The following is a 17,595-nucleotide window of genomic DNA, read 5'->3' as shown; positions in this document are numbered from 1 at the left end:
CTGGGGTCCCTCCAGCACACCTGGCAAACAGATGGCCTTTCTAGCATATCTACTTCTAAGTGATCCTAACCATCTTCTCTTCCACCCTTCTTCAGCAGCCCACTCCATGTCATTTCCCAGACTTAACTGTCACCATCCCTCATCTCATTTCTCAGTGCCCACTTTATTCCTAGGCTACCCAGCTGGCTCTGAGTGTGAGTGGCTGCAGCTCTTCCACCTGAAATAACCTCTGGGGGACATATGCCGAGCACATTCACACAGCGTGTCTGGAACACTGTGGGTAAAAGCTGTGACTCTACTTTGTCATTCATGACACATCATCTCTGCTGTCTTCTAAACTCATACTTATTTCACAACCAGTTTACCTGGGATCTGCCCTGAGCATTCTCCAGGGGCGAGCACAGGGACATTTTCTTCAGAAATGACATAATATTTGTGGTCCAGATGGAACAGAGCCTCTCTCTCCTGTGGCAATCCCACCCCGTGCCTGTGAGTTGTAGGATGGGCTCCCAACAGGGACTTAATAAAAGACAAGAACCACCTAAAATTGTAGGCAAACAGTTGGGAACATTTGAGTGACACCATTTCTCTGGAAAACAGGAGCTATCTGCAAGGACCCACATTATCACAGTCTGAAGAATTGCTAAGTGAGGCACAAACGTTCTCTAGCCCACAGGGAATGGGGAAGCCTACCAGTTGAGGATACTCATTGTGGGCAAATCTGACTGTGGGAAAAGCGACACAGGGAACAGCATCCTCTGCCGACAAGCATTAGAGTCCAGACTTGGAGCCCAGTCAGTGACCAGGATCAGCCAGGCAGAGATGGGCACATGGAAGGGAAGGAGTTTCCTAGTGGTAGACATGCCACCCATCTTTGAGTCAAAGGCCCAGAACCAAGAAAAGGAAATTGGAGACTGCTACCTGCTGTGTGTGCCAGGACCCCATGTACTGTTACTGGTGACACAGCAGGGACGCTTCACAGCCCAGGACACCATAGCTGTGAGGAGGTTGAAGGAGATCTTTGGGGCTGGAGTCATGAGACAGATGATCGTCCTCTTCACCCACAAGGAAGACTTGGCAAATGAGACCTTGCATGAGTTTGTGACCCACACTGACAACCACAACCTGAGCAGCCTGGTCCAGGAGTGTGCGAGGAGGTACTGGGCCTTTAATAACAGGGCTTATGGTGAAGAGCAGCATGGACAGCTGGCAGAGCTCATGGCCCTGGTGAGCAGGCTGGAGCAGGAGTGTAATGGCTCTTTCCACAGCAATGACCTCTTTCTTCATGCCTCTGTGTTCCTTAGTAGTAACAGCAGTGAGCGCCAGGAAGCCTACAGGTGCTACCTGGCCAAGGTGAGGCAGGGGGTGGAGAGGCAAAAGCAGGAGCTGAAGGAACACGAGGGCAGCTGGGTGGATAAGATGCTTTGCAGAGTCCACACGTGCATGGGCTCCCACATCACAGCAGCCACCCTTATTATTGTGTGCGGTTTGATATTTATCATCATTTTAATTAACTTGTGTATTGCCCAGGGGCACTGAGTCTTTTCAGGGGATTACCACCATCAGCACCCTCCCCCCAGTGTTCTCCATCTGTGTCCATGCTGGGCACCTCAGTTCCACTCTCATTGATTCCCTTGAGTCAAACACGCCAGTTTTCTTCTAAATAACATTATGTAAATTGCCAGGGGCTGTGAGAATTACAGCAGGTGACAACTAGTGTTCAGATTTCAACCCACCGGAGGAATGGTTATCTGATGGAGGTTAATTGTTGGGGAATGTCCTTCTGTATGTATGCTTATCTTATTGGTTGATGAACAAAACTCTGTTTGGCCAGTAGAAGCAGGAAGATAGGCAGGACTAGCAGATATGAGGGGAATTCAGAGAAAGGTAGGCAGAGAGAGACTGCAAGCAGGCATAGGGAAGAACGGTTGCTCCAGGTGTTCTCTGGTAAGATAAAGTCATGTAGAAATACATAGATTAGTAGTTAGGGCTAATAATTAAGAGAGAGCTAGCCAATAAGAAGTCCTAGCCACCAGCCAATGATTTCATGACTAATATTGCATCTGTGTGTTTATTTGGGACTGAAGCTGCAGCAGAACCTGGCAGGACAAGAGAAACTCTGGCAATGATTAATCCTGTGCAGACAAGGCCTGCAGAACCATTGACTCTGGAAAATTGATCGCTTTTGCTAAAGCAGCTTGATGTCTCCCCAGTACCTCTATTGTAGTGTGTGTGGTGTACATATGTTAATTTCATGATTGCATCTCAATTTTATGGGTGTATATATATATATATGGGTAGCTAGATGACTTTTCATTTAGATGTATAGTTTTGATATGTAGAATATATACTAGGGCATGCTTCATAACTAGATCTATTTGTCCCATGAGGACTATAGATGCTTAAAAACCTGCTTTGTTCCTTTTGACTCATATTAACCACACATGATTATCTCACTTTTTCCTCAACACAGATTGAAACCAGACTAAGTAGAACATAAGCTAAAAACTTTACAGCTTGCTCAAGATCAGAGTCATAGATGTCCAACCAAGGTTACTAAGAGAAGCATTCCAATTCTTCACTTGCCAGTCTTGTTAACAAGAGACCTGTTTATGTCTCAAAGCTCATCGAACTGTAGCTTCCCCTCTGGTCATGGTCTCACTTCTGTAACCTTGGACCTTTCTGTTGCCATGGCAATAGATCAACTCCCTATCCCTTTCCCTAGGAATGTGTTTTTGACCAATGAGAGAAAGCTTTTGCATTTTCTTTATTGCTTTAAGTTCCCTGGTAGAAATACAGTTGTGAGACTAGAGAGAGAAGAATTGAGGAGAAGAAGCTAGGAGAAGTTAGAAGTAAGACAGGAGAATTAAAATAGAAGCAAGAGAATAAAGAGGCTGTGAAAGTCAAGTCTCCTGAACAAGTGGGAGCTCAAGGACTCCAATCTGACAGCTGGGAACCAGCATAGGACCTAACCAAGCCCCCGAACATGGATGCCAGTTAGGAGGTCAGGGAAGCCTATGGGGCCTCTAACAGTGGAACCATGAATGGACTTTGAGAACCCATGGAGGGTTACTCTCTCAGCCTAGATACATGGGGAAGGGCCTAGACCCTTCCCCAAATAATGTGACAGATTTTGATGATCCCCATGGAAGCCCTCACTCTCCCTGATGAGTGGATGGGGGGTGTAGCAGGGAGAGGGCTTTAGTGGGGGACATGAGAGTATTAGAGGGAGAGGAAAGTGGGATTGATATGTAAAATAAGATTGTTTCATATATATATATACATATATATATATATATATATATATATATATATATGGTCTGCATCATCTCTGCAACCCCAAGAAAGAAAAATGTCAGTGTGTATGAAGCAGGGCGTTTTGAAGGTAAAGAAGAGAATGACGTCAAGAGGTTTGGGCATGAGTGGGGAACTGAGTGAAGAGGTTATATGAACAGTGTGGGTCTCACCCCAGAGAACACAAGGTCAGCAGTAAAGAAACACAGGAAACAGAAAGTCTAAGATCAGTGATAAAAAGAGCCAGAAGAGTATCTTGGGCTTGTAAGACTGTACATTGGACAGCATAGCCACTCAACAACACATGCAGGCAAAAGCCTCTATGATCAAGAGACTATGTGTTCATAAAATTTGATGAGCACTGAATTTTGAATTACATAAAATTTTCATGTGTGAAGCTATAATAACATAAATCTCCTGAATTCTTCAGCCATTAAAAAAATAATAAAAGGTGGGCCAGGCAGTTGTGGCACATGCCTTTAATCCCAACACTCGGAAGGCAGAGGCAGGCGAATCTCTGTGATTTCAAGGCCAGCCTGGTCATGACAAACAAAAACAAACAAACAGCAACAACAAAAAAAAGGTGAAAATGAGTTGAAGAACTGGCTCAGGGGTTGAGATCACATAGTGCTCTTCTAGAAAACCAGAGTTTAAATCCCAGCATCCACACCAGGTAGTTCACAGCATCCTGTGATTCCAACTCTGGGTGATCCAATGCCCTCTTCTGGCCTCCACAGGTACTGCACTCACATGTGCACACTTCCATACAGACACATATCTCACACACAAATAAAAATGAAATTAATCTGTTCTTAAAATGTGAATATAAGGTTGGGAAGATGGATTTGGGGTGGTGGATATGGTGCCTGCCAAACACATGTCCATATCAAACCCAAGTTCCAGAAATTGAGAGAAAGGGAGGCAGGTAGACACCAGGGCCTCTCTGGCCAGTCACTCTAGTGGAAAAGGCAGCTACAGGATCAGTGAGATAAATGCGTTGGAATAAAGCTGCCCAAGAAAATAAAAGAATGCTACAATGAAAATGGCAAAACAGAGAAAGAAACTGAAGGAAACAGAAGATGAAAGGGTTGATCATACTCAAGAGTTGGAATAATTAATATTGTGAAAATGTTAATACTGCCAAAATGAACCTATAGATTTAATACAATCTTCATCAAAATTTCAGTGTCATTCTTCAAAGAAATAGAAAAAAATCTAAACATTCCCATGGAAGGAAAGAGATTCCAGATAGCTATAGAGTAATTCTGAGAAAAAGAACAATGTTAGGGGGGTATCACCAACCTGATTTGAAATTATTTTGCAAAGGCATAGTAACAACAACAATAATACCCTCACCAAAACCAAAAACAAGGTATCAGCATAAAATCAGAAATACAGATCAATTGAATAGAGGACCTAGACACAAACTTGTAGTTGCTGTTTTTTTTTTCCTTTACTCTTTGGGGGATCCACCAGCCAGCTCCAAATAATTACATAGAGACTTATTCTTTCTTAAGAATGTCTGGCCTTAACTTGGCTTATTTCTAGTCAGCTTTTCTTTTCATAATTTATTCATTTTTATTTTATGTGCATTAGTGCTTTGCCTGAATGTATGGTTGTGTGACAGTTTGAGATCTTGGAGTTACAGACAGTTGTTTAGCTGCTGTACAGGTGCTGGGAATTGAACCTGGGTCATCTTAACTACTGAATCACCTCTTCATCTCACCAGCTTTTCTTAAGTTAAATTACCCTCTATACCTTTTGTGCTGGGCTTTTGTCTTTCTGTATTCTGTATACCTTTCTTTCTTTATTACTTCATGGCTTGCTGTGTAGCTGGGTGGCTGGCCCAGGATGTCCTCTCTCCTCCTTTTTCCTCACACCTCCATCTTCTCTTGTTCTCCTTCCATTTGTTATCACAACCACCATTGCAAATCAAAGAAGGATGAGCAATAAACGGTCATTAATATCCCTCAACATTAATGGCCTTAACTCACCCATAAAAAGATACAGACTAGCAGAATGGATTCGAAGACAGAACCCTTCCTTCTGTTGCATACAAGAAATACACCTCACCCTCAAAGACAGACATTACATGAGAGTTAAAGGTTGGGAAATTTTTTTCAATCAAATGGACCCAAGAAACAAGCAGGGGTAGCAATCCTAATATCTAACAAACTAGACTTTAAAATAAAATCCATCAAAAGGAGGTCATTACATACTCATCACAGGTGAAATCCACCAAGATGAAGTGTCTATCCTGAACATCTATGCAGCAAATACAAAGGCATCCACATTCATAAAAGAAACATTATTAGAACTTAAATCACAGATAAAGCCCCTCACAGTAATGGTGGGAGATTTCAACACACCATTCTCACCATTAGACAGGAATACCAGACAGAAACTCAACAAAGAAGAAAAGAGTCTAATAGAAGTAATGACCCAACTGGGATTAACACACATCTATAGAACATTTCATACACATAAAGAAGAATATACGTTCTTCTCACCACCACATGGAACCTTCACAAAAATCGACCACATACTTGGCAATATATCAAACCTAGGCAGCTACAAAAAATGGAATTACTCCATGCAACTTATCAGACCACCATGATTTAACATTAGAATTCAACAACAACACAACTTGCAGAAAACCTACAAACTCATGGAAATTGAATAATGCTCAAATACACCAACCCTAGGTCAAAGAAGAAATAAAAAAGAAATTAAGGACTTCCTAAAATTCAATGAGAATGAAGACACAACATACCCAAACCTATGGGACACTTTGAAAGCAGTGCTACGGGGGTGTTCATAGCACTAAGTGCCCATATGAAGAAACTGGAGAACAGTTATACTAGAGAATTACACAGCAAAGCTGAAAGCTATAGAACACAAAGAAGCAAACTCCCCCAGGAGGAGTAGACGCCAGGAAATAATCAAATTGAGGGCTGAAATCAATAAAGTAGAAACCAGGAAAACAATACAAAGAATCAATGCAAGGAAGAGTTGGTTCTTTGAGAAAATCAACAAGATAGACAAAGCCTTGTCCAAACTTACCAAACAGCAGAGAGTGAACATGCAAATTAACAAAATCAGAAATGAAAAGGGGGATATAACAACGGACTCTGAGGAAATCCAAAGAATCATCAGGTCATGCTTTGAAAACCTGTACTCCACCAAATTTGAAAATTTAAAGGAAATGGACGACTTCCTGGATAGCTATCACTTGGCAAAACTAAATCAAGAACAGATAAGCAATTTAAATAGACCTATAACCCCTATGGAAATAGAAGCAGTCATCAAAAGTCTCCCAACCAAAAAAAGTCCAGGTCCAGATTGCCTCAGTGCAAAATTCTACCAGAAATTCAAAGAACAACTTACAGCAATTCTTCTCAAAATATTCCACACAATAGAAGCAGAAGGGTCTTTGCCAAACTCTTTCTATGAGGCTTCAATAACCTTGATCCCCAAGCCACACAAAGACACAACTAAGAGAGAGAACTTCAGACCAATATCCCTCATGAACATTGATGCAAAAATACTCAATAAAATACTGGCAAATCGGATCCAAGAACACATCAAAACAATCATTAACCATGATCAAGTAGGTTTCTTCCCAGGGATGCAGGGATGGTTCAACATACGAAAATACATCAACGTAATCCACCATATAAAGAAGCTGAAAAACAGAAATCACATGATCATCTCACTAGATGCTGAAAAAGCCTTTGACAATATCCAACACGCCTTCATGATAAAGGTCTTGGAGAGATCTGGGATAACAGGGACATACTTAAACATAATAAAAGCTATATACAGTAAACCAACAGCCAACATCAAACTAAATGGACAGAAACTCAACACAGTTCCTCTAAAATCAGGAACAAAACAAGGATGTCCACTCTCTCCATACCTTTTCAACATGGAACTTGAAGGTCTAGCCATTGCCATACGACAACAAAGGGGGACCAAGGGGATACAAATTGGGAAGGAAGAGGTCAAACTTTCACTGTTTGCAGATGATATGATAGTTTACATCAATGACCCAAAGAACTCTCCCAAGGAACACTTACAGCTGATTAACACCTTCAGCAAAGTGGCAGTCTACAATATCAAATCAAGAAAATCAGTAGCCCTACTATATACAAATGATAAAAGGGCTGAAAAAGAAATCAGAGAAAGAACACCTTTTACAATTGACACAAACAACATAAAATGGCTTGGGGTAACGCTAACCAAACAAGTGAAAAACCTGTATCGCAAGAACTTTGAATCTTTAAAGAAAGAAATTAAAGAAGCCCTCAGAAAATGGAAAGATCTCCCATGCTCTTGGATAGGTAGGATCAATGTAATAAAAATGGCAATCCTGCCAAAAGCAATCTACAGATTCAATGCAATCCCCAATAAAATCCCAGCACAATTCTTCACAGACCTTGAATGAACATTAATCAATCTTTACGGGAAAACAAAAGACCCACGATAGCCAAAGCAACCCTGTTCAACAAGGCAACTTCCGGAGGCATCACCATCCCTGACCTCAAGCTCTATTATAGAGCTATAGTCCTGAAAACAGCTTGGTATTGGCACAAAAATAAACAGGTAGACCAATGGAATCGAATTGAAAACCCGGATATTAACCCATACACGTATGGACATCTTATCTTTGACAAAGAAGCTAAAAATATACAATGGAATAAAGAAAGCATCTTCAAGAATTGGTGCTGGCATAACTGAAGGCTGGCGTGTAGAAGAATGCCAATCGAACCATGTTTATCGCCGTGCACAAACTTAAGTCCAAATGGATCAAAGACCTCAACATAAATCCAACCACATTGAACCTCTTAGAAGAGAAAGTGGATAGTACCCTTGGACGAATTGGTACAGGAGACAGCTTTCTGAACATAACACAACTAGCACAGAGAGTGAGGTCAATAAATGGGACCTCCTGAAACGGAGAAGCTTCTGTAAGGCAAAGGACACAGTCAGCAAGACAAAAAGGCAGCCCACAGAATGGGAAAAAATACTCACTTAACCCACATCTGACAGAGGTTTGATCTCCAAAATTTACAAAGAACTCAAGAAGCAAATCTCCAAAACATCAAGGCACCCAATTAAAAAGTGGGCTGCAGAACTAAATAGAGAGTTTTCAATAGAGGAGTCTAAAATGGCTGAGAGGCACTTGAGAAAATGCTCAACATCCTTAGCCATCCAGGAAATGCAAATCAAAACAACTCTGAGATACCATCTCCCTCCTGTCAGAATTGCTAAAATCAAAAACACCAATGATAATTTATGCTGGAGAGGATGTGGTGAAGGGGTACACTCCTCCATTGCTGGTGGGAGTGTCAACTTGTTCAGCCCCTTTGGAAATCAGTATGGAGATTCCTCAGAAAAATGGGAATAAACCTACCACAAGACCCAGCAACTCCACTCTTAGGCATATATCCAAAAGATTCCCATTCATACAACAAAGATGTCTGTTCCACTATGTTCATAGCAGCATTATTTGTAATAGCCACAACTTGGAAGCAACCTAGATGTCCCTTAAGTGAAGAGTGGATAGAGAAAATGTGGTACATTTACACAATGGAGTACTATTCAGCAGAAAAAAATAATGGAATCATGAGATTCACAGGCAAATGGATGACACTAGAAGAAACCATCCTGAGTGAGGTAACCCAGTCACAAAAAGAGAAACATGGCATGTACTCTCTCATATATGGATTTTAGACATAGATCTTGGGAGGGCCCGCCTGCAGTCCCATGGCCAGAGAGTTTGGGAAACAGAAACTTCATTCAGTGCCTGATCGAGAAGAGGCAGACTCCCTCGGTTAAGTACTGAGCTGAACTCAAGAAAGCCAGTAACAGAGAGGGAGGACTGATCACCAAAGGGATTAAGACTGGGCTGATTTAACCCCTAGAAACAGATGACCTGACAAAGGTTAACTCTTGAATCCCAGGCATCAGCCTGGGAATCCAGCATGGGACTGATCAAGACCCCCTGCATGTGGGTGTCAGTCAGGAGGCCTAGTTAATCTATTGAGCCTTGGGCAGCAGATCAGTACTCATCCCGAGTATACACACGGACTTTGGACTCCCATCCAACAATGTGAGGTGCACTCTCACCCTGAACTGTTGGAGAAGGGTCTAGGCCCTGCCCTATATGAAATGACAGACTATGGACACCCCCATTTATTGCCTCACCCTTCCTGGGGAAATGAGGGGATAATGAGGGTGTTGTGGGTAGGGAACCGCAGAAGGGGAGGGAAATGGAATGGGACCTGGAACTGACTTGTGAAACAATCTCATTTCTTATCTAAATTTAAACTGAAAAATGAACAACAACAAATCCAAAATACCATTATTTGCAAAAGGCACTATAGTATATGTAAGTGATCCTAAAATTTCTTCCAGGAAAATCCCTCAGCTGATAAAAAAATTATAATTAGCATAAAGTGATTGTAGCTCTAAGAACAAAGACAGAAATCATAGAAAATGAGACTGAATATGTCATGTGAGAATTTATAATGTAAGGACATAAAGAATGGATTTCATGAAAGAGAGTGAGAAAAATATATTTTAGGTGTAGATTTCAGCCTTGGGAAAGTCTTAAGATCCATTTCATATGTACAATTTAACAAAAGAAAAAGTTTCTATTCAGAAGTACTAATGATAAAAGTACTTAGACTGTCAGATAGGATGTGGTGGTATCTGGATAATGGAATTCAGAGAGTCTATTTCTTTCATTTTTAATATTTAAATAAATGTATGTGTTGCAGACACTAATTCACTCTTTTCAGCTTAACAAACATCACAATGAAATTATTTATCAAAACAACATTATAATTCAATCTCAAAATATGCAGGTGGCACTATAAGTAGCTATTGTTATAGTGATGGTTATAATAATTACTTTTCTACATACTCACTTTGATGGCATTTAGGAGAATTGAAAATATAAATATATAGCTTTTAAAACTATCATATATGCACAGCCAAGGATGAGAACAGGAAGCTTGTCATCAATGTGATGTCCATCTTGCTTCTTCCAGGATCAAGATCCTTCCAACATCAAAAAGGGATGATGCTGGTGCTGAGTACGTTGTGAATTCTACAGGTACCTTCACCAGTAGAGAAGGCTAGGGCCAAAAACGTTATCATCTCTGCCTCTTTTGCTGATGCTCCCACATTTGTGATGTGTGTGAAACCACATATGAAAACTCAGTCACATCAGCAAAACTTTCTGCAACACCAAGCTTTCTGCTTAGCTCCTATGGCCAATGTCATCCATCAAATCTTTGGTGTTGTGGAAGGACTCATGATGAGATTCCATGTCATCACTGCCACCCAATATCTGTGGAAGATCCACGTGGGAAGTTGTGGCATGATGGCCCAGAACTTCATCCCTGAATCCACTGGTGCTCCTAGACTGTGGGCAATTTCATCCTAGAACATCATCTCAGGAAGCTCACTGGCATGGCCTTGTGTGCTCGTATCTGCAATGTGTCTTGCATGGATCCGACTGTCACCTGGAATAAGCTGACAGGTACGACGACATCAAGAAGATGGTGAAGCAGGCATCCAAGGGCCTGCAAACAGGCATCCCAGGTTACACTGAGGGAAAGGTTGTCTCCTGAAACTTTAACAGTAACTCCTACTCTTCCATCTTTGATGGTGGGACTGGCAGTGCTCCCAATGTCAACTTTGTAAAGGTAATTACTTTGAACACAACTAAACATGGCTACAGCAACAGGGCAGTGGATATCATGGACTCCAAGGAGTAAGAAGCCCTTGATCACTCACCCCAGAAAAAAAACGTGAGAGCAAGAGAGGTCCTGGGCTTTTAAGGGCCCACATCACAGTTTCCATCCCAGAACCCGAGACAAAAGTGAGGGGCTTAGGGATCCCATATCTCTTAAACACCATCAATAAAGTTAACTTCACCCCCAAAATATATTAAGTGTTTGTTACTATATTATAAATAATTATGGAAAATTGACTGAGTTTAATTGTCCAGGTATAAGAAAATAGATACACAAATTTGAGTGTATCATTCAACAAAACACGTAGAACAATTAAAACAAAGAACTATACCTATATATATATCTTTAGGAATAAACATATAGATACAGTACAGCATGAAAAATTATTACAGAACATCACAGATAATACTATATAAGCTTGTCACTTCCTATTTTAATATTTTTATTTAAAAGTTTTTAAATTTTAATGCATATTCTTTCCCTCCCCCCAAGTCCTCCCAGATCCTCTCCTGCCCCAAATCTACCCAAGTTAAGTTCTTTCTCAAAAAACACACACAAACACAAAACAACAAAGCACCCTGAAAACAAGAAAACAGTTATGGGTGTTGAGTAGACCAATGATACATTTATTGTTTATTCATAAAGGCCTAGAATGAAAGCTCATAATGCTTGATATTCCTACCATGATGAGAGTGCAATAAGAGAAAAGCATGTACTTAGAGAGACGATGACCAAATATTATTTAATGGAAGAGACCGATGTGAGAATGTACCAGGGTAGATGCCAGTAAACCCCTTAGTAAACCTGGATTCAAATTTGTGATTTGCTCCTACACATGTACAGGAAGACACAATGCCAGGTCAGAGTTTTCACAAACTCCACTTGGTGGCAAACTTATGTCCTAGAAACATCTGCTGAAATAAAGAACAAAGTCATGAACTGCCTAAGAAAAGCTCCCTATCCTTCAGCAATGGCCATCACCCATCTCTGGACTGGAGCATGGAAGAAAGATCAGGATGTATTGCATGAATTTGCAGAGAGTTCTTGGTGTGCTATTTTCTCTGAGCTCACATCCTCCTGATTCTACCACAGAGAACTACATGCAGGAGTCTGGTGCTTCCAACAGAGAAAGGCATGTGGTAGACATTTTCCCTCTAGTACTTTCTGCATTCTAAATCATCCCCCATTTAAACCAAATATTCTCATTTGATACCATAGAAAGAACATATCCTCTAGTGCTTGTTTAAGAAAAAACAGCTTCTCAGAGCTGAGGACCTGTCAAGCAGTTTGATTTCTTTGTTTTGCTTGATTTCTATATTTAAATCCATACTATAAGAGCCAGGTATGTTCAAATTAAATCACTTAAAAATGATGATTTTTCCAGTCATCACATCATCTGGTGCTCCCAACATGCACATAGCGTGCACACACACACACACACACACACACACACACACACACACACACACACACACACACAGGCAAACTCTACTCATCCTAGTCATTCTTCTCTAAAAGGATCTTGAGATGTTTGAAAAGATACAGTGTAGGTATGACAGTGCAGTGTTTAAAGTGATGTATTTAATTCATTGAACACTGAGAAGTCAAGTTGGTGCCTACCTAGAGCCTTTATCCCTACTGACTATTGTTTTATACCAGAAGATACTCTGCACACTACCAGAGGGAAAAGGTAAACACGGCCCCAACTAAAAATCTGCTGCTATAAACTGGTCACCTGCCTATAAGATATGCTGGTACAATAGTAGCACAAAGGCTGTAAAAGTAACCAACCACTACACTTCTGAATTTAAGGTCCACTTCATGGGAGAGGACCCAAGCCAATCACTGCTCATGTATGTGTAAGTCTTTGGCACTAGATATGCCATGGACCTAGGGAAACTCTAATGCAACTCTTCCCCTAAAAATATATATATAGCAATAAAATGACTCCTAGTGACATTCCTATATAGTCATGGATCACTGTCCTGCTCAGTGGCCATCAGGGATGCTTCGTCCTGCAGCACATGAGTAAAAGTACAGAGATCTACAATGGGAGAATGTGCAGAGAGTGAGAGAACTTGGAACAATCAGTCTTAGATAGGATGACTCAAATCCCTCTCCTCAGAGAATGCTGGAGAATAGGAGGCAGAAAGATTGTAAGAGCCAGAGGCAATGAAGAACACTAGCATGGCCTTCCAGACACAACAGGATTGATGCACATGTAAACTTCCAGGGACTGTGGCAGCCTGAACAGGGTCTGTATATATTTGCACGACATGGGGTCTTAGAGCTGACAAGAGAAGTAGCCACAAACGACCATCTTTTACCCAGAAGCTGTCTCCAATTGATAAACACTCACAGAGAAAAATTAGTTTTCTTCAATAAAGTATCAGTACCTATACAAACCACAGCTAAGTGCAGGCCTCTTGCCCAGCAGTAGATGGCCCATGAAAACCAACGCAATGGTATTTAGAGGTTGTTTTGTCTCATGATGCCATATGTATTGTCTGGGCTTCTTCCTTTTCTAATTCTCCTTCCTCTACACCTTAAAGATCATTTGTTTACACATTATGATGCCTTGCTTTATATTTATTGTTGGATCTGTGAGACAGAATGTGTGTGTGTCATTGTCTATATTTGCTTCTTTCAATTTTCCTTTGGCTCTGTTTTTTCTTATTTGTTTGCTTTACCCCATGCTTCTTTGCTTTTACTTTTTTATCTTAAGTTTTATAGATGCCTGCTCGCTGTCCAATAAGAGAAGAATGACAGGATATGAATTTGCATTGGTGGGGAGGCATGGAGTGTACACGAGTAGTTGACTAGAGGAAACCCTAGTCAGACTATATTGTATGAAAAATACCTATTTTCAATTTAAAAACTGTTGTATTATTCATAGAAATAGCATTGTTCTATTCTTCTAGTAGCATTTGCATGCCCATCACAATTCATACTTCCTGTGCCTCACCTTCTCACCCCCCATCTTGTAGAAGAGACCCTGAAGAAGGTTCCTACTATGTTGGATTTGTCCTTATTTGCCCCACTCCACTTAGCGGCCCTCCATTAGACATGCTCTTGTTCCTCTTCCCTCTCAACCACAGCACTCAGAGCTTACCTTCACTTCCTTCTTCCTTCCTGTGATGAGCAATCATCTCGGACACACCTCCCATTGTCATTCTGTGCACGTAAGTGCTTCCTGCTGCTCAACAAAGCTGTGCTTCATATTTATCTTAGTGCCCTACTAACAAACATCAATTATTTATACATGCTTGAGTAATTCTGAATACATTCAAGGCCATCCACCAAGGAGAACTGGGAATATCAAGAATTTCTCCATCACTGTCTATGACTGTTCTGATGTCGTCTGTTGCATTTGTATTTTTATTTTATACATCACTCAAATCATCCAACACAGTAATTCTGTGTGTATACTAAACTTGATATTTTAAATTGTTCCAATTTGAATTTCTGATACTCTGTGAGATGCTTCTATCCTTTTTTTTAAAATAGGTAATTCTATTATATTCAAAAAGAGAAACGATGAATAGCTCTTTTTCTTTTTCTCGATTTATTAATTTTACTACGGTTTCAAACACAATGATGAACAAAGGGGGATGTGGGATGTGCTTATCTCATTCTTGATTTTAAGAGACTATGATGTCACTTTCCACATCCAATAAGCAGCTGGCTGTTTGTAACATATTGTCTTTACCATCTTGTGGTAAATTTTCCTATTCCAAGTGTCTCCAGGAAACATTCAATTTTGTCATTGTCTTTCCTTTTTATATCTTTTGAAATTATCAAATGGGTTTCTTTCATTTTATTTACATTAAGTAATATTTATTAATGTTTTTGTATGTTGAAGGATCATTTCATTCTTGGGAAAAATAGCTTATTCGTTGTGTATGTTTTTATCAATTTTTAACTTTTTATCATTGCTGTTGTTATTTTAATTTTAATTTCATATTTGTAAACAATTCATTGTGATCATATTACTCTATTACTCTATGTCATGCCCCTCTCCTGTTGATCTCTTTCGTCAACCAATCTCTTTTCTAATTTATTGTTTTATAATTTTTATGTTTTTAAATTCATTTATCATACAATCTTTATGTCTGCATATTTTCTGTTGTTTCTTTAGTTGTTCATTTTTAATTGTGTTGGATATTTTAAGACAGGAAGCATTTCGATTTGTTGGCTTTTATACAGACTGTGTTATGAGGTAAACTATTTTATAGAAAGCTTTGTGTGTTGCTGATAAGGATACATGCTCCAGAGTTGTTTGATGGAGTACTATGCATTTATATATTAAATTTCTTTTCACTAAACGGTTTATTTCTGTAGCTTCCTTGTCAATTTGTGTGCTGAATGATACATTAGTAAGAGTTGGAATTGGGTGTAATGGCACTTGCCTATAATGCCATCAATCTAGAAGCAGAGGCATGCAGATCTCCATGAGTTCAATGCCAGCATGGCTTACATAGTGCATGTCAAGCCAGACAGGCTTACATAATGAGACCTTCTTTTAGTAAAACAAAACAAGAAAAACCAAAACAAGAAAAGAAGCAAAAAGAAGTTGTATATTAAGCCACCATTCTCTAGTTGAATTTACTGGCATATGTATACACTCACACACACACACACACACACACACACACATACACACACACATGCGCGCGCACACACACACATGCAAATACTACTTTTTGATGAATTATCGATTTAGTAATATACATTATTATTACTATTTTTGAAGTTAATTGTGCCTAATGGAAGCACAGACGCCCTTTTTCTTTCATATTCCATTCATTTAGAATATTATTTTCATCCATTTGTTTTCTTTCTATGTATGTTTTTGTCAATAAATGTGTTTCTTTCAGACAGTAAACAGCTGGAGGATGCCTTTTCACCCAATTAAACAAAGTTAAAACAATTTATGTTGGGAGATATCATTCTGTAATTATGTCTCTCTTTTTTTGATGAGTAAAACTCTGTTGGCAAATATGGAAGCAAGATAGGTAAGACTAAGAGAGAAGGAAGATTATGGAAAAGGTAGTGGGGAGTGACCATGAGATCCCAGGAGGAGAGGATTCATGAGACTGGAGTTTCTCAGTAAGACAAAACCTTGTAGAAATACATATATTAGTAGATATGAGTTAATACTTAAGACAGGGCTACTCAATAAGAAGCCCTAGGAATTGACCAACAGCATTGTAACTAGTAGAGTCTCTGTGTGTTATTTGGGGTTGACACAGCACTAGGACCAAGATGGCAGGAATAGTTATTGTAACAAATTTACATTTAAGGTTACAGCTGACTGATATGTACTAATCTTATAATTTGGAGGGTTTTCTAGTAGATTTCAATAACAACTATGAGCCAAGCCAAATAAATGTTTTCTTTATAAGAGTTGCCATGGTCATTAAGACTGGGCTGGTTTAACCCCCAGAAACAGCTGACCAGACAACGGTTAACTCTTGAATCCCAGGCATCAGCCTGGGAATCCAGCATGGGACTGATCAAGACCCCCTGAATCTGGGTGTCAGTGAGGAGGCCTAGGTAATCTATTGAGCCTTGGGCAGCAGATCAGTACCCATCCCAAGTATACACACGGAGTTCAGACTCCCATAGAACAAGGTGAGGTGCACTCTCACCCTGAACTCTTGTGAAGTGAATAATGGAAAAGCACAGGAGACTGACCCACACTATAAGCAAGATGGCAGTCACAAGTGTGGATGGGTAAAATCTCTGTCTAACAATTTGTGAAACAGCAGGAGAGAAGCAGTCAAATGGGGCTGGGAATGGACCTGACGTCAGCTACAGCTGGCACAAAAGTGGCGATGCTGGTGTTCACCTGTGGCCCCAGTGCTCATCAGATGGAAACAGGAAGAACAGAAGTTCTTGTTTTTTTTCTCCACAAACCAACAAGTGTAGGATCCTAATTTCTCTGCTAACTAAGTATCCTATTTTAAATTAAAATGGATCCCAGTTCACATTTTCTCTTACTCCCCATGACAAAAGCATAATTGGAACCTGACTATTCAACAAGTAGGTGACTGAGGCTAGGCTGTGTCAGTTTTACAGGATCACCCCTCCCACTCCTCTGTGTCTTCTCTACTCTGTGGATATGCCAAGAGTCTGTGAACACAGATAGCATGCCCTTTTATGTCTGAGGACCAGCCTATACTGCAGTCCTTGTGTCTGACTTGGTGCTGTTTCCAACCCATACATAACAACTTTCTTGGTGAAGTATTCTATTTTTCTGTGTTTGAGTAGATGCTCTAGTACATACAGCCAATAAGAAATCTTTCCCTGCATGAATTTCAGTCTATTCTCATGTTATTCTTAGCCAATATGGGTGATCCCTCCAAAAGAAAAAGCCAGCGTTAAGAGATAAAAATGAAAGCAAGACCAACGTCACTCTGATGGAGATGAGGGGAGAAATGATCTGATAAGGCATGAATCTAGAAGCCTCAAGGTAGAAGACTTGCAAGTGATGCAGTTTTTTTCTGCTGTCTTTATCTCTGCCCCCGGC

At 40.2% G+C, this 17,595-nt stretch overlaps 1 protein-coding gene across 1 annotated transcript; it reads left to right on the top strand.

Moving 5' to 3' along the window:
- The first annotated feature begins 240 nt into the window (after positions 1–240).
- On the top strand, positions 241–1,583 carry LOC121134808 (GTPase IMAP family member 5-like). Its single transcript, XM_040733363.1, has 2 exons — positions 241–280; positions 677–1,583. The coding sequence occupies exons 1-2, from the start codon at positions 241–243 to the stop codon at positions 1,537–1,539; spliced, it is 903 nt and encodes a 300-aa protein (XP_040589297.1). The 3' UTR covers positions 1,540–1,583.
- Positions 1,584–17,595: the final 16,012 nt, after the last annotated feature.

Source organism: Mesocricetus auratus, unplaced genomic scaffold (assembly GCF_017639785.1).
Source record: "Mesocricetus auratus isolate SY011 unplaced genomic scaffold, BCM_Maur_2.0 Super-Scaffold_100030, whole genome shotgun sequence".
Classification (NCBI taxonomy): Eukaryota; Metazoa; Chordata; class Mammalia; order Rodentia; family Cricetidae; genus Mesocricetus; species Mesocricetus auratus.
This window is presented reverse-complemented; position numbering and strand designations above follow the sequence as displayed.

Bases quoted from the DNA above. Each gene is read 5' to 3' on its own strand.
- LOC121134808 (XM_040733363.1), top strand. From the start codon at position 241: ATGCCGAGCACATTCACACAGCGTGTCTGGAACACTGTGG. The intron at 281-676 runs GTAAAAGCTGTG...TCTAGCCCACAG, and splicing joins GCGTGTCTGGAACACTGTGG to GGAATGGGGAAGCCTACCAG.